Source organism: Paroedura picta, chromosome 2 (assembly GCF_049243985.1).
Source record: "Paroedura picta isolate Pp20150507F chromosome 2, Ppicta_v3.0, whole genome shotgun sequence".
Taxonomy (NCBI): Eukaryota; Metazoa; Chordata; class Lepidosauria; order Squamata; family Gekkonidae; genus Paroedura; species Paroedura picta.
Genome location: NC_135370.1, coordinates 131,679,214 through 131,704,927, shown reverse-complemented (window position 1 = coordinate 131,704,927; position 25,714 = coordinate 131,679,214). Strand labels below are relative to the sequence as shown.

Genomic DNA, 25,714 nt, shown 5'->3' with positions numbered 1-25,714 from the left:
TCCAGAGCAAATCAGCAGAAATTATGTTGCAAGTTCTTCCATAAATAAAATTCAAAAACTCAGATGAGAATGCCCAGGAGGCAAAATATCACCCAGCCCCAAGGACAGACTTTGGTGTGAGGAGTACACTGCAAAGGCAAGAAGCCGAGCTCCACGCCACAACCTCATTCCGATCAGTGATCCTCCCAATGTATTTAGCAAGTTGTTCATTTGTCCTTTGATTTACTGGGAAGCAGCAGACAATGGAACACACAATTTAGACAGCCAGGACTACTGATGACCTCATCACCAGATAGCAGCTTCAGCTACAGAGATTAACTGGCTTGATCCAGTTAGTGACTAGTTCACATACATTTTAGCAGAAACACTGAGAAGGGAAGGGATGAAGAAATCCCATGGCAAACAAGACTCATTCCTGATTTTAGACTGATGTAAGCTAGAATACTCATACGCCTGAATATCCAAATAGTGTTTTTAGTGATCACAATGAACATTTCTTTTGTATATTTTTGAGCATCCAAAAACTAAAATGAATGAGCATTGCAGTTCTCAGATGAGGATTTTCATTAAAAATGAGCTTATTATTTATTTATTTATTTATTTATATTTATATACCATAGAATCATAGAGTTGGAAGGGCCAAACAGGACATCTAGTCCAACCCCCTGCTCTGCGCAGGATCAGCCCTAAACATCCTAAAGCAACCACCACTCCCAGTGATGCTGCCTCGTGGCGGTTTACATATAATGAATAAAAAAACCCCAAACATTGTAAAACAAATAAAAACAATCTAACAATAGAGCTCCTTGCCCTAATTAATCAATAATAACATTTTCTAGTAAACATGAAGAATTTATGCAAGAACTTTAGAGGATGCTAGGGTTCTAGTTCTGGTTTAAAAACATGAACAACTTGGAGAAAATAAATACTTCTTTTTGCACAATCCAGATTGTTCAGCAGAAATCTCTCTGTGAAAAAGTCCATGTGATTGGCAATAGACACAGGAATAAACAGCTTTAAAGGGAGATTAGACAGATTCGTGGAGGATGAATCTGTCAATGGCTAGCTACTACCCACAGTGACTGAGGGGGACTTCCACTTGCAGAGGCACTAAACTTCTGCACTCCAGGGCCAGGAGGCAACATCAGCCTTTATGCCCTGCTGCTGGCCCTCCAGGGGGCCTGGTGGGCCACTGTGTGGGACAGGATGCTGGACTAGATGACCTGCTGGTATGATCCAACAGGGCTCTTCTTATATTCTTATGATATCCTTTATTTCATCTCCATTTCAGACAAAATGCTTTCATGATTGATGCCCCAAATAGCTCAATAACAGAAGTTACCCATGGCTAATTTAATCTCTGTCGCTTCTATGGGATTTGTTCACGGTTAACTTTAGCTTGATTAAGGTTTATATAATTTGTTTTCCGAGCAAGCAGCACTGTTATTTAAGTAAAATTACAGCTAGTTTTGATCATGAATTCAGCTCTAGCAAAAACAAACCTAATATAGAAGACCTAGGTTCAAATCCTTGTATGCATATGAATTTACCAGGAGACACTGGGCCAGTTCCCTCCACTAAGCTTCTGTTGTTCATCTTTGCAGTTAAAACTTCAACAAACAGGCAGTGGTCCCTTAATGAATGAAACAGACAGGTGGGACTCTAGAGTCATTGTCACTAGAAATTATGCTATGAGAAATTTCCCTGTAACAGCTTTGCTATACCTTGCAGGCATCCTGCATCTTTCTTCCCTTTTCATGGCAGTTTTCCAGTAACTCATACCAAAGGTCCTCTAATTCCTGCAGCCTGGATTGGATGACGTCAGGGGCATAATGTCCCTCTTGGAGCATCTTCTTTCCTTCCTGTAGCAAAGAAAGAGTTAAACTTCTGCTTGTTTGCTTCTTACTCAAAATGAATTGTGTATGAATAGTTTCCAGGATGGTAGCTAATTTAGGTTTTTTAAATATCCAATACAATAGAATCTTGTGTCACCTTACAAGCTAAACAATTTATTGTGGCATGAACCATGAGCCAGAGCCCTCACACCTTTTACACACACAATTGAATCGGTAGGGAGTTTTGTTCCTCAATTTATAATAATACTCTCATTCCCACCTCCCATCCTTCTGTTTCGGCTCACATGGGTGACATATATCCGCCAACCTTTGAAATATCAAAAGGCACTTTGCCTGAGCTAAATCTTTAAAAGTTAACACCTTTAAATAGGATTATTTCACTTTCAATTCATAGTTAAATTCCCTAATGATAAGACTTCTGGCCAGGGGGCAGGCTGCAAATTCCCTTCTTTTGGCTCCAGACTTCTGGGGAGGATCCCCTCAGACAGACTGAGGTCATACTGGCCTCAATATGATGCTAATTGAGATCACTTACTGCTTGGATCCGATCTAGGTCATTTCTGCTGGCTGCGATCTCTGCATGGAAAGTCTGGTGCTTTTGTACTTTAGCTGGAAGGTTGCTCGGGTCCCTCCAGCTCTCATCCAATGCAACAGTGTTTTTTTCATTCATCCATGCTGCCATCTTGGGAGAGAAGAGAATACAATGAAATGGGGGGGGGGGAAGTCAGGCATTCTCTTCAGCTCATCTCTTTCATAGGGGCCCTGGAGTTCTATAACTGAAATGTCATGCATGTCATTTGGCATGAAACTGCTGTAGGGAGGCATGTGTAAAATGAATTAAAAAGTAATGAAGAATCAAAAAGAGGATGGTCTTGTGTTAACAACAAAGCAGAAAGAAGAGAGACCTATCCCAATGGTGTAAAGTGTCAATAAACAGATGTTCAAACAAACAATGTCCCTTCTTTCCTTGGTTTATATTTGTTTCACCAGGATTTCTGCCAGAACTGTTTTCAGATATCACCCATTTTCAATTGCCAATATTTCTTCAGTGGCAGGTCCTCTATTTTTCAGAAATGACTTGAATCCCCATACAGATAGGAGATGGCTGGCCATGATATACTTTGACTTGGATTGAGGTTTTGAAAGCTTGCAGCTTCTTGGAAATTACTGCAAAAATAATGAAAATAGAGCCAGCTTGATGTAGTGGTTAGGAGTGCGGACTTCTAATCTGGCATGCTGGGTTCAATTCTGCACTCCCCCACATGCAGCCAGGTGGGTGACCTTGGGCTCCCCATGGCACTGATAAAATTGTTCTGATTGAGCAGTGATATCAGGGCTCTCTCAGCTTCACCCACCTCACAGGGTGTCTGTTGTGGGGAGAGGAAAGGGAAGGTGACTGAAAGCCACTTTGAGACTCCTTCGGGTAGAGAAAAGCGGCATATAAGAACCAATCCTTCTTCTTCTGTTATTCTGTGATTATATTGTTTTGTGGCCTGATGTTATTATGCATGATGCTTTGTTCTCAATTGTTATACTTTATATATTTTGTGTGCCCCTCCTACCTTCTTTACCAAATGATGAATGTCATTAACTGTGCCATTCTTATAGCCTAACAAAAACTTCTTTTAAAAGAGACATCCCTTGATAAGTGGGAGCATAGTAATCAAAACGAGCACCTGGCTCACTACTTTGACAAATATTGTCACTGTGCAGATGCAAAACTGCTCACCATGCATCTCATTTTGAACTGTAAGCCAGGCTTTGATGAGATTAAAAAAACAGGCACAACTCAGCATAAAACAGGCGCTTTGACCAAAGTAAATTCAAACCTCAATCATATTTTTTGCAAAGTAAATCAAGCTGAATACGTTGATACCTGAAAGGAGCTGTGCAGAAAGCTTTGCAGCAGACTTGATTCTTTCAGCAGATGCTTGCGAGCTGAAGCAGTTTCCAGAAGTTTCTGCTTTCTGCAATAGGAAATGTTGACAACAGAATGGTTCAAGAAGAGGCTTTAATAGGAGAAAAGGAGATACCTATGTGCATAGTACATACCATCTATTACTTTTATGTATTTATTTACAAAATTTATGTACTGTTATTTTGTCCTTACATGAACTGGCAAATTAAAACATACATAATAAAATCACATTTGGCAACCACCCTTCCCCCCAAAATCAGACAACATTAAAACTTTTAAAAAGAGAACTAAAATGCATACAAAGACATTTAAAAAAAACCAGTGGGAATATTGCTTAGGTAGCAGGGATGAGTGAGGGAAGGCCAAAAAAGGCTTCATCTGTTGGTGGAAGATGGCAACAGAAGGGGACTGATAAATCTCCCACAGGAGAGAGTTTCAATGTCTTGGTGCCATTAGTGAGGAGGTGGTCTCCCAGGTTGCCACCCACCTAATCTCAGAAGGCAGGGATACCTGAAGCAGGGCATCCTAAAATAACTATAATGATGATTATATTACTCTGCTAAGTAACTTCTGCATTGTTTATTAATATCCTGTAAATACTTATGCTATGGTTTCAGCTTTCTGCAACCCCAATTCTATTACACTGTTTTTTTTTGGATGCATTCCCTGCATTGATGTACATTTAGTAATCTGGCTTGCGAGTCAGTGAGAAAGACAGACTATAATGTACATTTAAATAAATAACCCACGATAATAAGAAGGTTAATGTTTTGATTATTTGTTTCACTTGCCTAGGTTAAAATATATGCATAATTTTGGGTAATAAATCCTTGTAATTCAAGAACCACAGAACTGAGCATGGTTGGCAAAGCAATTCTTGAAGAACAAGAAAAGATCGCCACTAATAAAGGGCATTTCCACACATTGTTAAAAATAGCATTACACCAGCTGAGTGGTGTAATGCTACATATAATTGTGCCTCCTGGTGCCTCACCTTTTTTGCTGTCTCACTCTTCTCCCCCTCTACAAGTGCTGATGGAAATGGCAGAAGAGAGCAATGCAATTTATACGCAACTCTCTTCTGCCTGTCAATCAAGCCAGGCAGCCAATCCCCTTTCTCTATGCTTTAAAGGGCTTGCAATGCCCACTATTTTTTTTAAGTCAATACTTCTCCATGGAAATGCCTATGCATCTAATCATAGATGCATAGTGCTTCTTTATTGCCACCCCTTATGGAATCACGAGTCTTGCTTCTTTTTAAAATGAATCTCGTTCCTGATTTGTGGGGGGAAGCTTAGAGAGGCATGCTTTGTGCTACAGCTTTGGGGGAATTCATTTCCCCCCTTTGATTCCCCTTTTTTTACTGGTGGCCTGCTGGTTGCTCTCCAGTAGGTAGCGCTACATATGTTGGTGAATCCACTTTTTGGAGGATGTTTACTGTTCAGGCACTGCATGTTGGCGATGTCATGTGGAGGGGCCGGAATATAATGACACTGAAAGGTAAGTATCTCACTATTTTTAAAGGGTGCAGAAATCTCCAAGGAAATATCTCTCCTCCCCTCAAGTGTGTACATATTGCCAGTCTGATATTTCCACAATAATATGAACCTGTGAAAATGTAACCTAGATTACCCAAAGTATGAGACTGGTAGTCAGGTGCCTATCCTGATAAATCAAGAGGATCTGAGCTCTTGACAAGCACAGAAGAGCCTTCTTAGATCATACCACTGGTCCAACAGCATTCTGTTTCACACAGTGGCAATGTTGCCCTAGGCCTTTCCCTCACACTGCTGTTGTGACAATGGAGCTTCCCTTTAGTCATTGTGGCTAGTAGTTCTTGACAGGCTTGTCCTTCTTCAATCTCTTTTATCCTTTTAAAATGATCTTTGCTTATGGCCATGTCCACTTGTGATGAATTCTATAATTTATAATCTTAAATATGACAGTACTTCCTTTTGTCTCTCCCAAGTCTATTGTTCATTGACTTCATTGGATGCCTAGAAGAACTAGTATTACGAGGGAGGGAGACGAAGTTTTAAATGAATGTATGACCATGTGACAGAAACTTGTAAAACTGAATGGTGGCAAATTGTCCATGTTCAAGATTAGCTTCAGGTACCAATGAAACTAGTGGAGAAAAGGGCTAGGTACTACCTCTTGAGAATCTCCTGGATCTTGTTCGTTATGTTCTGAGAGTCATAATGCTGGCTGGTGATCAGCTGCTGGCCAAATGAGGTCATTATGTCAATCTCCTTCATCTGGGCTTCAAGGGCCTTTTCAAATTGCATATGTTTTTGCTGCAGACTTTCCACGCTGGATACAGAATCCTACATAAAAGTAAATAAAATGGGCCATGTTTTTAGTTGCCTACTTCACACATTTAAGAGTCAACATTTATCAAAGAAAAACACAACTATCAGTTTGGGTCTACCTTATAAACACAGCTGATAGTATAAAGGGTATCTCTGTCTGGTAGCATGACAGAGTAGTTTAAACTTTACCTCTGGGAGAAGATGGAGTACCCAGCTGTGAATCCTGTCTCTGGTGGTGCTAAGTATATGTACACATGAAGCTGATTTACATGGAATCAGACCATTGGTTTATCAAAGTCAGACCGGCAAGGTCCTTCACATCACCCCCTGCTTGGTCCTTTTTAGCAGAGATGCCAGGGATTGAATCAGAGATCATCAGTAAGCCAAGAAGATGCTCTGTCACTGAGCCACAGATTCTTCTACCTATTAGTCTATCTGTTGAGAAAGTCTTGGTGAGGTTGAAGTCCTCTGTATATGTGTGTGCAGAAGATCCATCATGGTGCCTAGGCAGTGAAAACCTGCTTGTAACTACACAGCATTAAAGGGAATTTAAATCAAAACCTGAAGTTCAAGTGCCTCAGTAAGCTTCTCAAGTCAGTGTCTGGAGGTTTGTGCTGCTGAACTGGCAGCAAACCCAAAGCATTTGTTCCTGTTACTCTGAGAGGAAGGATATTTTTCCTGAAAAAAAGCTGGTTTCCCCAAATCATAAGTGGCTGTGTAGTCCCCTTGAGTGATTTATGGAAGTGTGTCACGCCAAGGAAAGATAGAAGACTTGATTTTACAATGGAGGAAGCAAGGACAAGAACCTTATGAAAAAGCCTACTATTATTGTGCTGTAAACAAGAGGCAAGAAAGTGGATCTAACCATCCTCAAGGTCTCATCCAATGGAGGAAGAGCTACTTAAATTGGAGGAAGGATCCCTGGGCTGGAGGAAGCCTTCAAACTTTGCTCAGTGGAGTGGGAGGATAGGTTTAGAAAGCTAGAGGGCAGCATCAGGGTAACTGGTTAGTCACTTTGTGCAATGAAGATGACAAAATTACTGCCACCACCCTCCTAGCTCACTGAAGAAAAGTGACAAACAGGGGGCATGGGTTTAAAGGAAAGGAGGGAGGTACAACACAAGTTTTGTCTAGCAAACACACACATATACAGTGCAGTTGTAAAAGTAGAGTTATGATCTACAGAAGAAACAGAATTAGCCAATAGAATGGACTGTGTCACTTTAGAGCTGCTGATGGAAGACGACTTCCTCAACTTAAAAAACTAAACTAATCCTGAAAGTAAGAAAACAAAGCAGTAGTTTCCAGCCCAGCCTGCTCCTTACTGTGCAAGTGAATTTGAAAAATTATCACAGAAAAAACAATAAAAAATGGGATTCCCCACCCCAGTCTGTGGCCCATATGACAGTCTACTTTTCCAACCTGAATTAGTGCTTCTCTCAGTTAGACCAAGACCTGCATCTGACATGCTCTGAACACTCAGAAGTATTATATCAGTGCTTAGAATAGTTATTGCTTTTAGTAGCAAAAACATCAGTAACTAATAAATGTAGGGGATAAAGTTATGTTTACTACACAGAAACAGGGAACTAGGGCAGAGTCTGCACTTTGTTTATTCCATTGTCAGTCCTGTTGAATTCAGATCGATTTGAACTCGGGTCTTCCTCTTCCCCCCATCCCCATTGAAACAGGAAAGTGTTCTGCAAGTGGTTAGGGTAGTTCAGAAGGGGGGTGAACCAAGCCACTTTCTTTCTTTTCTTGAAGGGGGAGGGAGAGAGAAGCCAAGCAAGGAGCCTCTTTCTTTTCTTGGAGGGGGGGGGGGAGGATCGAAGAAGGCATAGGAGGGAGAAAAAAATCTAAGACCGACAGAAGTTGAGAGAAATTAGGGGCTTCTCCTTTAAGGCAAGCTTGTCACATGATCAGCATTGGCCAATCAGGGGTTCTCTACCACGGAGAAAAGCCCAGATTCAAAACAGCCTGCTTTCTCAATTTGATTTAAAAAATATTGAGCTTTAAAAGCACTCTAAGATATCGCACAATAAAGGTAGGGTCACTCCAGATCAATCTTTCTTGTTGCAGAAGGAAAATTTAAATCACCCAAAATCAAAATGGAAATTGCATTCTGTGTAGGCGGCAGGGACTGAATTGACCTGGGATTGGAATAAAAGCTCAGTGTAGTTTACACCTAGGAGACTCAAAGATGGACCTTTGAAAGAAGGTCCATGCTTTCTTAAGGATAATGATGTTGAACATTCTTGTCTCTGCCAACATATTCTCCTCTTGGCTAAATAAACATCAGCCCACTTCACTTACCCCTAAATCCTTGTTTGCTAGAAAGGCCTCTTTGCGACTCAGCCAGCTTTCATTCTCCTCCACATAGCCATAGAATTTCTGTGTAGAGGAAAAAAATAAAGACTTGAAAAGTCCTTTGCCTGTGAAATTAGGATGGTGTAAAGTTCTCTCTCTAATAGCCCAGACTAGCCTAATCTCGTTAGAGCTTGGAAGTTAAGCAGGATCACTACTTGAGTGGGAGATGATAAAGGAAGACTGAGAGTGCTATGCAGGTGAAGGCAATATCAAACCTCTGCTCACCTCTTGCCTATAAAAGCCTCATGAGAGATCTAGCTCTCATATAGATGCCATAGCTTAGTAATAGTAATAATGTCTGACCATATGCAGGATATCAGTAGACCACTAAGTAATCACAATGAACTGGCCCACAGACAGGGGAAATACTTCTTCCTGAACCCCTCTACCTCCCCCACACTATGGAGTATCATTTGAAATGCATGCCCATTAGGATCTGCTATTAAAATGCCAAAACAGTCCTGAGTGCATCAAGGAAACATGGAGAAAGGAGCAGCAGTTAGAGATAATCTGGGCCATTTCGCATGACTTAAATATAGCAGAAGTCTGACCTTTGGTCAATGCTTCAAATTCAACGTTCCGCATGACATCGCACACAATCTGCAACACTACCCCAAAAAGCGCTTCATTGTGGCGCTTTTCAGGTAATCAGGAAAAGTGGATTCCCCCTGAAAAAAATGCTACACTTCTGAGCACAAGCTGAAACAAACCAGCAAAAGATGTGTGCATTCTTAATGTAGCAGTAGAAAGAAAGTCCCTCCCCCGCTCTTGCCCTGAACCTCCAGAGAAGCGATCACTGTTTTTTCCCCCTTAGACCTGCGAAAGCAACGAATGAGCAAGGCTTCTCTGGCTAAAGTCCCTCCACAGAAGTGATTTAAAGTAAAACAAAGCTCCCTAAGTTCCCAAGCACAACACAGCCCCCTGTTTGGCACTGCCCGTAATTTCGGCCACAAATCGTGCCCGTAGGGAGGATTTTTTTTTCTACTTGAGGAGCGTGTAAACGATTAATCGCCAGCTCCTATGCCAGCAAAAAGGTCTTTCCGATGCAACGATTGAACGCATATTCATTGCAACGGGTATGTTTGGTTTAAAAAAACCCAGTTCTTAAAGAGAAAGGGGCTTTTCCAGAGTGTGAACCCAGGGGCGGGAAGAAAATCGCTTCCTTTGTTGCAATTCCAGCGACACCAGAAACCTGTGGGGAATGAATGAAGAGATACTGGGACTTCTATATTCCACTAAAAATAAAGGTATGCGGAATGACGAAATTTCACTATTTAATATAGTGTTTCTGCATTCTGTGAACATTTGGCAACATTGGTCCTTGTGCGGAATGGCCCCCTTTTTCTTCTAGCTCATCCGTGATCAACTGTTTGACAACCTCTCTAAATGCCTTCCCCCAGACCCCTCCCAGGCTGGGCAGAGCTCTCTCTCCAAAGTCTGGGAAGGTTAGTGGGGGAGGCATCTCTAAATACCTCCCCCCCCCACCCCAGGCTCATTCCAGGCTACACAGAGTCTACTTTCTGCAGCCAGGGAAGGGACAGAAAGCGTCCACCAAAAAATGTCCACCAGGCTATACAGAGTGCACTTCTCCTTCCTCCTAGGCTGTGGAGAGCCTCAAGATCAGATGTTAGGCAGGTTCTGGAGGCATTTAATGGGATCCAGGTCCCTTTAAGTGACTCCAGAGCCTCCAAACAGCTGATCTTTAGGTTTCTCTCCATAGCAGGATCAGCTACCTATCTGCTGTTTTATAGTTCGAGTTTTGTTCTCCTCCACATAGCCAAACTAGAATTGATTTGGTTGATCCAAGTTGTATTGAATCAAGAAACTTCAAACCCAGTGCACATCTCTAGGTTGAAACTTGATGGCATGCAATTATATTATGTAAGAGGGAACTGTATAATTACATTCTGAGAAAGGAACCAGCCTGAGTCATCCACAACTCACTTTGCAGCCTCCTGCCCACATACCAATTTTTCTTTACGGTGAATGTTCTTTTGAAGAACAATACCAAAGTGACTCCACTTTGATCCGTAATAGCTCTTCGTGGCATAATTCGAGAATGACCCTCTCAAGCAAGGACATTGGCACTGAGTTAGTTCTGTGCCTAATTGACTGCCACAAGCCTCTTTTTCACCTACCTGTAAATCCTTGGCTTGAATCAGTTTTAGATTTTGTTCTTGCCAGACCTGAATTATTTCAGCCAAGTCCTCTTGTAGTCTGATGAGGGAATGGTGGATCTCAGAAGCTGCATAATGTCCAGAGTTTGCAAGTTCTTCACCATAGCTGGTTACTGAACTCAGCCTTTCTCCTCGTGCTTCAATCTCTGCCTAGAACACATTGGGACAGATTGATGTCAAAACATTTGCTCAGAACCAGCTATCCAGAATACAGGTCTTCAGGGACACTAAAGAGCAACCTTCCAATATTAATGTCTACATGGAAAAGCCATTAGATCTTGGGCAATGGCACTGCAACAGCACAGCAAACTCAAGGAACAAATAAATACAAAGAAAAAAGGCTATTTGCTCTGTGATTAATAGAAAACCTGGTCCAAGATGAAACTGAATTTACTTGGGAAATGTTAGCAATAAATCATGGTGGTCTCATATATCAATTATTTTAAAAATAACAGTGTGTGGTAACCACACAGCAAACAGTGTCCCTAGGGGTCAACTCTGATGTATGCAGGGAATTCTGTGTATGGGGCTCACAGTGGTTTTTTAAACGTAACATTCAGGTGTGTGGACTCAGGTGTGCGAGGAAGAGAGCTGTATTATAATCAGGGCTTGCCCACTGTATTCTCGATATTAAAGTTAAGCAAACTAAAGTTAATTTATACAATACAATTGTATTCTGCCTTGCCTCAGGACAACCCTATTCTATTTTATCCTTTCAGTAATCCTGTGAGATAGGTGGAGAGTGGGGTGACTAGCCTAAGTGAGGGTCATGGCAACAATGATTTTGAACTCAAATCTCTTTTGAACACTCTAACCACTAAACCATATAGGCTTTCTGGCAAGCTGGCTTCTCCTGTGTAGGTCATGTAGATTAAGACCTCACCCAAAATTTCTCTGTAAGTTTTGTTTCAAAATATTTAGCCTCATAAGTAAAACCAGTGCATTAGGAATCCTTGGTCCATTGTTTTATTATTTCTGAATTTTCGATGGAATGCTATGTAGCCTTGGTTTACTACAACTCTTTATTCCTTCATCTTGTTTGTGCCTTCTATAAAGTGATATGCAGGTGGGCATTTGGGGTGTAGGAATATGAAAATTCAGTGGAATGCTATAATGGAAAGTTGGCAATAAATACAAATGGTATAGTCTTCATCTCTTTTAGTGCCTAAGAGGAAAATATTTCCATATTCTGAATAAGGGTTGCCTACATATAATACTGGCTGTTCTGTGAACATAGCTCCCAGTGTTCTTCTTTCTTGGCATGGGTGGTTTTCACACCCCTCTCCTAGTCACCCCGGCTGATGTATCATTATTTCCGCTGTTTGGTTTTTGTATTTTTCTATTATTTTATGGGGTTTTAATGGGGGTTTTAATTGGGGATTGTTACTGTTCCGAGTGTCTGTATATAACCTGCATTGAGCCAGCCTGTCTGGGAGTTGCAGGCAATAAATTTAATAATAATAATAATAATAATAATAATAATAATAATAATAATAATAATAATAATAATAATAATAATAATAATAATAATAATAAGTAAAATGCATGTTTGTGAGGGCAATTTCAGTGGAGACCATGAGATGAGAGAGGGTTTTTTAAAAAGCTTTCTTCCACACACTATACTCTCAACTTGAAATAGCTGCAAGGACTTGCTATTTGCAAGCAAACATACCAGTAGTGTGGGAGGGAAAGCTTAACTTCGCCCCCCCCCCACCTCTTACCCTCCTCTTCACTAGAAATGAATTCTCTGGTCCCATTATTTTTTTAAAGAACTATTTTCATGAATCTCTCTGCGTTACCTGAGCCTCTGGTGATATCAAAAATGACCACCATGTTACGGAGAAGGTTTAAGGTTTGAAAGTTTTATTCAAGGTATGAGCTTTTGTGTGCATACACAATTCCTCAGATATACTTCTTCAGATCCTTTTTTTATCTGAAGAAGTGTGCATGCACATGAAAGCTTATACCCTGAATAAAACTTTATTGGTCTTAAAGGTGCCAATGAACTCAAACTTTGTTCTGTTGCTTCAGAACAACATGGCTACCCACCTCAATGTATCTTTATAGAGAAAGGCTGTGAGCCAATGTGAAGCAGTGGTTAGATTAGGAGAGCGGCAGTATAAAAACTGAAAAATAAATAAAATAAACCTCCAGGGTGGACCGTGTCTGACAGGGGAAATCTTCCCCTGTTCATACACGGGAAGCGGCAGGGCATGCTGCCACACCACAAGAAACCAGTGGCGGCCCGGCACAGCCACCGCCATGCATAATAGGCCTAAGTGAGGATCATGGGACTGATGTATTCCAAAATGCGAGTTGTATAACAACAAACATTCTGACTTGATCTCCCCACTTCTACCCTTCCCTAATGTCTCAGATGGCAGGGCTCTTGAATTGCTGCTTATCAATAATTGCTCGGAGACCACTGAACGGGTAGCCAAGTTTTTATCTATAGTAATGACCCACAGGGTAAAGAAGTAAATGTCACTGGCTTCATCTTTTTGTATTTGCTGCTCCCTTGCCTGCTGTAACTTTCCTCACAGTTTTTTAGACTTGTATTACAGAACCGTTTTGTATATTGTTTTATATTGTGAATGCCATTAAAGGTTTTGTATTGTATTGTATTGTATTGTATTCCAAAATCGAGGTTACTCTCACTGGTCTATTTTATCCATACTTGCCTTTCGTTCATTATGTTCTTCAACCATACTTTCTGCTTCGGTTAAACTTTTAGGAAGACTCTGAGACTCCATTGGTCCTCTGATTTCTTGAATCCAGTCTAGAAATTCTTTCACCTCATAGTTAAACTTCTGTAGTTGATAAGACGCTGCCAGCTTCTCCCTCCTGCCATATAAATAACAGCACCATTATTACAGATATTACAGGTGGAGGCCTGTGAGATTCTAATGCCCCCAATTTCCAAGCCTGCAGTGGCTCTAGGCCTTTGAACTTGGTGTCAGTGGCAGCAATGTCTAGGGTCTAGTCCAAGCCTGGAGTGCTTCCCAGCATGTGCCACTTCCACAACTATGTCAGAGTGCTTTCCAGTATCTGCCACTGCTGCAACTAGGCCAGGAGTGCCTTATGGCATCTATAGCTAGGCCAAAAGTGACTCCCGGCATCTGCCACCAACGCTAGGTCTGGAGTGGCTGGGTCCAGAGGGATTCCTAGCTTCACCTGCCACCAGCTCTGAAGATTAAAAGTATGTTATCTGCACATGCACTTGATGACACTTTTTTATTTTGGAAGGAATTTAACTACCCAAAAAATATATTTTAAGATTTCATATTTTTCTGCAAACCTGGGAGTCTCCATGAAAATCTGTTTAGTGTTGGTATGACCCTGATTTGCAGATTTAAATATCCAAGGTGGGACCACATGTTGCTATCGTATATATGAGTGGGTTAGAGATAGAGAAGAATGCTTTCACAACTAATTTTATTTATCTCAAAGCATCTGTAGCTAAATTAGGGCAGTGGGAGCATGTTTCTACCTCATATAATCATGCTTCTTTTGTTTATATAAAGAATCAGTCCAACGTAAAGATGGATACATTTATCCTACACAATACATCTCTTTATTTTGCGTGGTCACATTGTCTATTTGTATTTGTTTGTCTCCTGCATCTAGAACTTGGCAACAACTCTTGTGTTTTTTCATAGAGAAGCAAGCACAGTTTCCCAGGGTATAGGGAGCTCTAAAGTAAAGATGAGTGGGAAAAGGGACAAGCTTTTTAGTCTGAGATTCACTCAGGTAAAAGCTTAGGCATTGGCCTATAGTGTAGCTGAAGACCAATAGCTTATTCTAAATGTTAGCTAAACTTCTTGAGTGCATTTGTCACCAAATGGCTTTAAGAATCAAAAGGAATCCCAAGTCTTCTCCAAGACTATTCACAGAAGCTATTTATCCACCTTCAACACTACTATTCTAACCATACTGATTAATGTTTTGCAATGTTCTTAGGATCCCTATTACACACTACAATGGAAGACTCACAGTGACTGAAAGACCGCATAGTATAAGTGTTGTTGTAAGGACCCTACCCTCTCTTTCAGCCAATACATCCTTTGTTTAGTGGGGGTTTTCCTTTTATTTTGGACTTAGTTGTTTTAATAGGCACCTGATTATAGAGCCTATAAGTACCTGAGGGTCTGAAACTTGGGGAGTCTCATAAAGGCACCTGGGTTCAGCCATGACATTGGAAAATCCCCCAAAAGAGGAAGAGTATGCTGGTATTGTACAGCCTCCAAAGTTCAAGTGGCATATTTGTTCTCAAGTACAACAAAAAAATTCATTGTTAAATTCCAAAATATCTTAATACAATCATATCCCTTGCTCCAAGGGTTACTTCATCATGCAATGTGAACCATTTTTAGGTGTTGACTGTTGGGCAACCTCTAAGGATTTCTAACCCAGTCCAACCATTGCTCAAGGCAGTCTAACATCCAGTTCACCCAGGATGGGGCATCAGGAGGATGCTTAAACCAGTTATTCATTCCCAGTTGTTTGTCAATATGTTTAAACCATTCCATGATGACCCCATCTTGGAATGTCAGATATTTTCCTATTAATCTTTCCACTGGCTTTTGATAGGCTACCTTCAAACTGCCCAGTCTATTTCAAACTTAATTTTTTTGGCCAATGATGCTCCTGGGAAAATGGGTTCCCATGTGACTCTATAGGACTCTTCCCAGCAAAAGGTCATTCCAACTTAACAGAAAGTGTTTTGGGTTCTCCCACTATCTGAATAACCCTGCAAATGCTTCTCAGGCCTTTTTTAAAAAGTGCCTGCTTCTGGACCTCTACGGACTTCAAGCTTAGATTTAAAGTTATATGACCATTTTCCCTTTCAAATTTATTTTTTAATAATTGTTTTAATACAGCACTGAATTTTCCCTTTCATCAAGTGCCTCCTCTTGCTGGTGAATGTGTGTGTGATTATTTAGGGAATTAGTTATTAGACGTAGGCTCTTAAATCTTTCCCCTTTTATTTTATTTTGCATACAATAAAGCTATTTGTGTTTACAATCACTCTTTCACACTCTAATTTTATTTTGGGTTATCTCCATCCTGGTATAAACTGACTTACAAGGTCTTGTGTTATCTCTTTTCTGGAAATCCCTTAAAGCTAATTTCCTCTTCTTTGGGTCCAGTTTGGGCAATACCTTATTTTGTGTCTGGGTTGAATTCAAAGTAAGCATTTCAACCTTCAAAACTATTCATGGCTTGGGTCCAAGTACCTCCACTCATACCGACATTTTCAGGTCCTAAGATTATCTGGAAAGGTCCTTGTTGTGAGAAATTGCCCTTTCAGAGTTTGGAATGACAGTTCTTCAGAATGACTTCCTCGCTGCTACTCCTAGATCATGGAACTCTACTGCAGGAGGCATATCTGTTTGTATGTTTACATGTCTATTTTTGGATGATCTAGATTTTCTTTTGTTTTCTGCTGGCATTCAACTGGATCATATTTTTGCTGGGATTTTATTTAAAGTCTTAATTAGAAACTATATTTTGTATTTTTATTGGCAAAATTAGATAAAAGCTCATGATAATATGAGCAGAATTTTACAATAAGAACAACTGAGTCTACTGGGGAATATATTTAAGATGGCAGCCTTTCAAATATGTTTACCTTTGCATGACCTGGCCCTGGAGTCGTAGCCAATGATTCTGCATCTCCTTTTGTTTCGTAATTCGTTTGTCAATTATAGAAGATGGATTCCTAAGTGTGAATGATTCCAGTTCCAGGGTCTGATAGGAACACATGAAGTATTAATTTGGACACGGGCATTATGGTTAGAGCACATTTCAGAGTGTAACAACAGCAGCTCATGTAATCACAAAACAATTCTCCATGTCTATATGCAACCTGCTCCATGTCAACCTATTCTATCTTTTGCATGTATCACATGCAAATGAATGCTAAAATTTCTGCAACTGGGTGAGACATTTTTCAACATTTGAACATTTATTTGTTCTTTAACGTATTTATTAACAACTTAAGAAGTCAAGGTAGCTGGCAAACATAGATAAAACATAAAAGATCAAAACACATACCTCAAATTTAAAATCACTAAGCAGGACTGCTACTAAACTTAACCAAGTATAATCCTAAAATGAACCATTTTAAACTGTCTTCTAAAGATAGGAGGCAGGGAACACCTTCCTGGGACTCCCACTGAACTGTGGAGATGTCACTGAAATGTCCTTTCATGTGCACCAACCAAATGAGCTGCTTTGACTGATAGTCCTTGTGAACTTAATTACTGGGCAAGAACAAATGGGAGAAAATGTCCTTCAGACTGATTCTGCACAGGCACAAAAAGCTGGACTGGCACCCATATGGCAGCTGGGCTAATCTTTGTGGCTATGTAACATTGGCAACAGCCTGACCTAGTGCACTATAGCAGGGGTAGTCAACCTGTGGTCCTCCAGATGTTCATGGACTACAATTCCAATGAGCCCCTGCCAGCAGGGGCTCATGGCTCATGGGAATTGTAGTCCATGAACATCTGGAGGACCACAGGTTGACTACCCCTGTGCTATAGGGCCTCTGTTGCTCTGCATGAAGGGAACATGGAAATATCTACATTCCCCAGTCTGCCATGGGGGCCAGTGGGGCCTGGTCCAGCCACATGCCAATGTGGATGCAGAAGAAGATTTTAAATAACTCTAAGGAAAAAAGCAGTACTGTTTGGAATAACCATAGTGCTTCAGAGATGACATTAAAGGAAGGAAATTTGCTGTATGAAACCCCCATCCCTGTATTGCTTTACTCAAAATTGGGCTAATAATGAATAACATCCAGTTTAGAATGGTAATGTGAAAATCTTCATGTCATCACTAGTACTGGTCTGGACATTAATACAAAAATAAAATCTCCTTTGTTATTTTCAGAAAATTCTAACTCCAATAATTTTTCTTAAACTGTGTTGTACTTCGAAGGAAAGTATCTCCTATAGTGTTTTATTGGCTTTATTATGATTGTTTCTGTTGTGAATCACTAGCATAGCAGCCAAAGTGTGACTGCAATAAGTAATGAGCCACTTGAAAATTATAAGGAATAAGTGGAATTACAGCATTGGTTTCAGATTGCTTATTCAGGAAAAACTTCCAGTAATATTCCTGTCCCAGATTCAAATGACTTCCCATCTTTTACCTCCATATTGGATTGAATAATACTGATCTCTCTCTCCATTTCTTCATGTTTCCGGATAAGATTTTCTACACTTGTTAAATCTTTCCCATAGGCCAGTGATTGTATCAGTGCACTCTTAACAAAGCAGAACAAAAATTAAAAAGATCACAATATCGTCTTTTAAATCTAGTCTCTCTTTTAAGATCTTTTTGAGACAGTCACCTTAAACTGATTAGTAATCACATTACATATACCTGTAACTATAATGTAACCTGTAACTATAATGAAGCAAATAAAATTAAACAAATTATTCTATAATGAGTGGCCGCCATTAAGAGCTGCTGCCATTAAGTACAGCTGCCGATTGATGCTGTGGCGGGCTGCCAAACTGGGCGCAATGGCCCATGAACGTGCATGCTGGCAGCACACACAGCATTGTACTGAGGGGAGGGGCCACAGGATGCCTTAAAAGGTGCCACGTGTGGCCAGTTCAACTTCTCTGCCAGAGGTGCCATCAGGACAGCTTCCCACCCTCCCTCCCTGTTTGTAGGTTGTGGTGTGAGTTGTGGGTTATGTTGTTCATGTTTGAAACTTCTCTTTGCCACAGCTACAGATTAGGGAACACAAGGAGGAGCCTGTTTGGCAGGGAGCTGGTTTGTACACCGGACTCCCTGAGGTGTTGGGGGTCCCATTAAGGGGCTGGCTGATTTGGGTGTGGCTGATCCTGCTGGGTAGCCAGGGGCTCAAAGCCAAGTGACCTGGGTAGCCAAATAAGATGGGCATCTGTTGGCTCCTCGTATAGGCTGCTTCCTGCGTGGAGAACTCCAGAGGCAAGGGATCAGCTTTCCCAGCTGGGAAAGGCAGTGCTAGGGTACCTCTAGGCTCTGGGTTGTAGCAGCTGGACAGCTGTGGGTTTAGGGGTCTCCTCCTTGGTGCCCAAATTGGGGCCAACCCTCTGTTCTGGGTTGGAGCTGAATAATGCTGTGGCATTATTATAGAGAGACACGTCTTGTTTGGCATAGTGCCAGCCTGCAAATCAAACATCCTTTCATTTTCCATTTACTTCCATTTACTTCCCATTTTATTAAATTTTATCCACTTAGGGAAACTTATCAAACACTTCATAATGCAAACTTAATATGAAGTGAAAAATCACCTTCTCACTGATTCTCTCTGTTATGTCATTAATTTCTCTGATTAAGGCATGAATCTCTAGAGCTCCTTCCAATTTCCCCCTGTATGCCTTCAGTTCACCATGGAAATTCTTCCACCTGTTTTTCCAATGACAATTTAAAAAACAGATTAGACTTTTAAAGGTGTGGTTATAGTTGTTTATTTTATGGAGTAGCTAACATTTCACTGGGTCTAGTACAAACTTTTAATATGGATTCTCCCACAGAAAACCCTATACATAAAACTTAATTTTGGAAATGACAGAAATAGATCACACCATAAGTAATGGCCTTGCAGCCAAGATCAACATTCCCCCAAGAGACTTGGTAAAGTGTATCTGACTGCCCTCCTCTGATGTTGATTTTGAATACTAATATTTAGGTTTCTGATTCCTTCATTCATCTTCCCTCTCTTCTTTATTTATGAATCTGAGGTAAACACAGAGGCATACTAAGGATGGAGCAATAGGTGTGGTCTGCCCTAGGTACATGCAATAAGAGGGTGCATTGTTGGTTCAGAATTTAGGTCATCCAAACATTCACTGCCCCCCTCAACCACTCCAACTTCAAAACTTTTCTTAAAGCTCATCTCCTCCCAGGCATTTCCCCCACCTGCTCACAGGCACACAAATTACCATCCCTTTGGGGACCTCCAAACAACCCCCCTCCTTGTTCCTTCCCCACCTTCACTGGGTGGCTTTTTTTTCGTGAGTGGCCACCTCTGCAACTCTGAGGCTAGTGTGTACATTCATTGGCTGTATTGGGGGATTGCAAGGTGAGCTTGTTGAACACTCCAAGTCCCTCTTTGCCTTGAATGCTGGCTTTGGTTGGGGGGCAGTGGGGTCTGTTGGCTTGCTCCCCTGATGTCAATACAGTATCAGGAACATGAACGTCCCCGGCCTTGGCTTGTTTTTCGTGGCCTGCTGCCCCAGGAAGCCTGAAACTTTGTCAAAAGTGGGCATCTTGCAAAACCAGTCCTGGCTTCTTTTAAAGACTTATTCACCCACCCACCCTGATCTGCCTCAGAGCCAACAGTAGAGAGGAGCCATGGGATGTTAAAAAATGATCTGCTCTGGGTGCCACATAGGCTAGGTTCGCCACTGGGAAAACAAGCAAAACATGGTTAATAGAATGCAGAAGTGCCTTCTGTTCTGCCTTCTAATGGTTGGGTGCTATTTTAGCTCCCCAGCTGACTTCTTGATATTGTCGGCCAAGTAATCCACCAATGTCTTTCTACGTCAGAAGATACAAGCCACTGCATAGCACACTTTAACATCTAGCAAACTTACAGACTTCTATAAATCTTTGACTGGGGAAGATTTCTTCCTAGGTATATGGAAGCAAAATTACCCATGTGTAGAATTCAGGTTCCGCTAAGGCGTGAGCAGCTGGTCCAGAAGTGCTTGGAGAAAAGGCGTAGCTAAGTTCATATGGGATCTGCTGATCTTCAATCCCATTGAATTACAACGTGTACAATAACAGTGCCATCCTAAGGGGAGGGGTGAAAGTACTCAGGGAGCCAATTGACATTTACATCAGCACCTATGTGAGGCCCCTAGCATAGCTCTATTGCTCTGAGGTACTGGTGTGGTTGTGGGTACTTTTGAGAGGGGGGGGGGTCACCAGAGGTAATTGGCTCCCTGAGCCCTTTCAGCCTGGAAATGCCCTCTGACAGAGGTAGAGAGTTACGACAACAGAAAACATGGTGTGGAACATAGCTGCCAATCGAACTGAAAATTCAAGTTGCCCTCCTGCCACTGCACCCTCACCAGTTAGGCTTGGAGAAGCTCAAAATGCTGACTACTTGCTCAGCCAATTGACTCCATCACTGGGGTGGCCAAGCCCCTTCCCCAGCACCTGACATGTCACGAGGAAAGTTTCTTGGGAAATGGGGGTGGGAAAATACTCTGTCATTTGCTTGTTTCCCACCCTCAGCAGAGAACATGGTGTGTCTGTGTTGGTGGGGGTGGCCTGGCAGCTGCTTCACTGAATGTGCTGAACCAGCTTGCCATATGACCCTTTAACATTTCCAGTGGAGCGATTTCCCCTTTCAACCTTTCTGGTCACCATCTTGGAAAATTTTAGCCTGCTTTGCTCCTTCCAATACATCTTCAACATCCTCTTGGAATTCAGGCCCGGCAAGGCAGCAATGGCAATCTACCACCCCCTTTCTAGATGTACATGCCTGTGATTCCACCAAAGAAGGTTTAAGGAAGAGAGCAATTATTGACAGTACATGCATGAACCAGCAGTCTCCTTTGAGCAGACCAATATTAGCATTTCTATCCCTATTTGTCAAAGAAATTTTGTAACTTTGACTGAACCTTTCTTCATTCATTCGGACCCCGATATGGATTTTTTTCACACACCTCTCATTGAGCTGTTTCCGGCGCTGATAGATTGTTTTAATTTCTTCCTTGTCTTGTAACTCCAATTTCAAAGCAAGGGCATTGATAGTTTTAATGTGAACATCATCCACAGTAATTTCCTAAAGGACCAGAGCCCCAAAGAGACAAATTACTTGCATAGAAAGATAATGACCTAATATATGATATATCATCTCAGCAATACAGGCTCTCTTCCCCAGCTAACATTGCCTAGACAAAACTGTAGTGCAGAAAAAGAGAACAGGAGGAATCAACCCAATCGGAAGCACCACAGGCCATCAAAGTAAAATAAACATTTTGGCCTGACAGTTGTACTGTACTTTGGGAGTTTATCATGTCATACTTAAAGGTGTGTACAGAGAGTAGATATGCATACTGTGATTTAATTAAGAATGGGCTTAAATGGCAAAAACAAATAGGACAAACTTAAATTTGCATAGCATTACATTGTAATGCCAGTCGGCTAAGATAGCTTTGTTACTGCTTTACCTTTTTATTGCATATGCTAATGAATATGAAAACACACAAGGTACAAAAATAACAATTAGTAAGCATTTGACCGTATAGTTACAATCCAAGTATTGCGTGGCATCTAAAGTTATCATGGGCTGGAATCACAGCAGGTTTGCCTAACTAGCAGGAAATGAACAAAGCCTGACCCACCCATCACATTCCACCCATAACTACCACCATCTGTCTGTTTCTGCAGATGGCAACATATGCTGGAAATGAAAACATTTTCTTGCAATTCACAAAATACAGGCTACATTGTGATGTGTACATTATGCTGTACCCAGTTCTGAGTACTACAAAATTCTGAATGCAAAACAGTTCCTTTTCAATCTAATGTATCAATCTAAAATAGGGTGAGTTACAGCAATCTAACCTGGAGGTGACCTTCACATAGATCACTGTGACTATGTGCTCAGGAGCCAGGTAGTAACTTTGCCTGGCATAGATGGAAGGAAGCCGGGCATACTACTCTAGAGAGGTATCAAAGTTCATCAAAGTACACCCCAAGTTCCTGATGGTCTGTGCGGCCTGAAACTGCACGCTGTCAAGATAGGTAGGCACACTTCCTCTTCTGGTTCTGTCCTCCGCTGCCACAGGACCACCGTCTTCAGAGGATACAGCTTCAGGCGGCTTTACTGGAACCACTCTATCATGGCTTCCAGGCACTTGGCCAGAGAACTGGGGGGAATGTTTGGCTCCCCTCTCATTAATAGATAGAGCTGGGTGTCATCTGTATGTTGGTGACAACCTAGCCCATAGCTCTAGACAAGCTGAATAGCCCAACAGAATGTCCCCAAGAATCTCTACAGTGAAAGTGAGGGGGAGGGGTGTTTTTGCAAGGCCAGTCCAGCAGGATGACTAGTGCCACTGTGACCGTTTAAACCCAGCAAGATCAAGTTCACACCAGAGAATCTCTGAAGTAGAAACTGAGGGTGAGGGGCATTTCTGCAGACACAGCAGAACCAGGTCAAAGTACTAGAGCCTATCAGAAGAACACTCTGCCACCCTACTAGTACCCATCAGCAGAACTCAGAGTCAACTTGCTAGTGCCAAGCAGCAGAACCCAGTGCCCCGTTGTGGCAAATGGCAACTCAACAGGACTGCGGTGCAGAATCACAATCCTGGGCTGTACTCTACTGGTCTTGATGTCCAGGACTGTGATTCTGCCATGGGGGCACTGAGGTCTGCTGCTGCATACTAGACTGCAGTGGTTCTGCTGTCCCTTGAGAAATGCCCCATCCCCCCCCCCCAGTTTCCTCTTGAGAGGTTCTCTGATGTGAAATTGCTCCTGTTGGGTTGGCACAGCCACAGTGGCACTGGTTCTGCTGGGCAGTCTTGCACCGGTCCTGCTGCTGGGCTGGACTTTCAAAAAGGCACCCTCCTTCAGTTTCACTGCAGAGATTCCCAGGGACATTCTGCTGGGCTTGTATTGCCTTGCCTTCCCTCACCCATAGGAAACAATGATGGGCTGCCCCACTTTGGGTGCTCATAGAATTGGACCTCTGATCCAATATTTCTGAAACCGGGGGAGGGGTTTCTTTTGAAGAAAGGCTCCAGAAGCTATGCTGCAAATTTGATGCTTCTACCTCAATCTCTGCCCCCACCAAAATATTGAATATACATGATAGATTTCCCAAAGACTTGAATAGTTCCATTGGTTACAATGGAGCCAAATTGATTGGGGAAACCTGAAACTCACTGAATCGGACTCACTGTACTGAACCACTGGTTCAGGTGATTCAGAGTTTACTGTATCAATTTGGGGTGATTTGGCCTGAATCTGAAAAAAAACTTTTCTCTTTTTTGCACAACCCTATTTATAAGTCTTATCCAGATATTCACTTCTGAGCTGAACCTAAAAATAAAAGATGATGTAGGTGCTAGACGGTGGTTGTTTTCCACACATGTTCCCTATGACATTCCTGAGTATCCCTGTGAGAAATCCTAAAAATTGGTAAAGCTCAAGTGCGACACCTAGAGCATCTAGGATCTTGGACTCATAGAGTTTCCATTATAATGTGATATTCACTTCCATTCTACATTGAGCAATCCTGCAGACTTCGTGCTTTTGGACAAAAGATAATCCAGTTCGAACCAGACTGTTTGTCATGGAAGTTTAGAGCCATTAAGAGGTATTTGATAGAGGTGGGACTATATTGTATATGTCTCTGATTGGTCAAAATAGCCCCTGAAATCAGATGAAGTTTTGAGTGGAATTGGAGAAATGAGCTGCTCATTCTTTAAAAGGAGATCAGATTAGCATGACTATCTGGACATTTGGGATTTTCACTTGTTGTCAGTTTTCGTTCTCCAATAGAGACCAGGTCCATGGGATGAGGGGTAGGGATTAAGGACTTCTTTGGCTTCTTGTTACCACAAGGAGCTCTGCATGTCCTCTGAAGAACTGGCTGCAGCATAGGCACACATTTAGTTAATTTATTCAACTGTATTGCTTTTTGTTTGGATATTTTAGTACTGTTGTTCCTATGTGCTTTCCCCATGTATTTTGTTTTACCCTTTACTTTCCCTTTTTGATGCCAACCACCTTTTCCCTATCCCCCTTTTACAATATACTTTTTTTAATATAAAGGTGTTTTTTTGAACTTAACTTAGTACAATCTATTTCTGGGATATTTCTCTAAATCTCTTTGCCATGTGCTGGACTGGATGGATCCTATGAGTTTGATTATAAGTTATTTTGTTATTGCTCTAGTACTGTGCTGGAAGTTGACATTCTAAATGTTCTCAGGAGGTGCTGAGTTGTGATCACTGGTTACCAGGAGGCTTTCCAGGGAACTCTTGGTCTAAGGCACCATTTCCCCCTTTCTACCTCAAGTTCTGATTTGAGAGATGTGGGAAGGAGTATATTTCATACTGAGCAGCTAATCAAGTATCAAATGAGCAGAAAAATAATATCTTCAGCAAGTAGTAGGCTAGCAAGCAGCCAACGTGGATGGAAATGAATGACTATTGCAGAACAAGAGTGCTAGAGGTATAAAAAGTAGAATATAGAGTGCATGAGGGGTGCCAGAATTGATTATATATTATTTAACTGAGATGTCTAGACTATTAATTTGTGGACTATCCATTGCATTGTACTTGTGCTGTTTAAATGCATGTAACATGATAACATAAATAATGCTGCAAAATGCATGGCTCATGAGCTTCTGGGAGGAAGGGCCCACCTGTACAAAAGTGTGTTGTTTATCTTTACCCAAGAGCTTAGTTGTGAATTCCCTGCATTCTGCAGGGGATTGGACTAGATGACCCTGGAGGTCTCGTATGATGCTGTGACATTAAAGATTTTGTTTGCACCTTATTTTTTCTAATTCTCTACCATGGCCTTTTCAGCCTGCAAGAAGTATTAAGCTTACTGCTCAGCGCATAAAGAAGAGGAAGCCAGCAAGATCTTTTGATCTTATCTAGCTTAGCTCCATGGTTTCCTGTTCATGAAATGTAACAAAGCTGGCATTGTGCCTAGAACTGCCATACATTTTTCACTCTCATATTCTGACAGAAAGAAAAGTACCATGAAAGAAATCCCCAATTTTTCTTCCACTCTCAGGTTTGTGTGTGTGTGTGTGTAAAGTAATTGCAAATACCGTTCTGCCACTATGGGTAAGAACGCTAGACAAAATTTGGTAATGATAAAAGGAAAATATGCAAGAATCTATAAAAAGCTAATATCCCAACAGACATGTTCAGCTTCACATTGTATCAACATTTCCCTTTCCTGAATTTATTTGCTTCTGCTAAAATAAGTGCATCTCATGTGATTTTTTCTGTAGTACTTGACATCTCTAAGACTGCAATACAAACAAAACTCAAGGAGGCGGCAAATGTGTCACTATCACAAAACAGTGTCCAGTCACAC

At 41.4% G+C, this 25,714-nt stretch overlaps 1 protein-coding gene across 3 annotated transcripts in view; it reads right to left on the bottom strand.

The window, feature by feature from the left end:
* SPTBN5 (spectrin beta, non-erythrocytic 5) overlaps positions 1-25,714 on the bottom strand; it is a 147,606-nt gene that overhangs the window by 41,875 nt on the left and 80,017 nt on the right. For all 3 annotated transcript variants that reach the window (XM_077322780.1, XM_077322781.1, XM_077322782.1), the window contains 11 exons: positions 21,310-21,428; positions 18,925-19,039; positions 17,790-17,903; positions 16,263-16,381; positions 13,308-13,474; positions 10,592-10,776; positions 8,400-8,477; positions 5,929-6,101; positions 3,733-3,823; positions 2,392-2,538; positions 1,725-1,862 (listed from right to left, as the gene is read on the bottom strand). In XM_077322780.1, the coding sequence (XP_077178895.1) occupies positions 1,725-1,862; positions 2,392-2,538; positions 3,733-3,823; positions 5,929-6,101; positions 8,400-8,477; positions 10,592-10,776; positions 13,308-13,474; positions 16,263-16,381; positions 17,790-17,903; positions 18,925-19,039; positions 21,310-21,428 (1,446 nt within the window). The remainder of the gene's footprint in view (positions 1-1,724; positions 1,863-2,391; positions 2,539-3,732; positions 3,824-5,928; positions 6,102-8,399; positions 8,478-10,591; positions 10,777-13,307; positions 13,475-16,262; positions 16,382-17,789; positions 17,904-18,924; positions 19,040-21,309; positions 21,429-25,714) is intronic.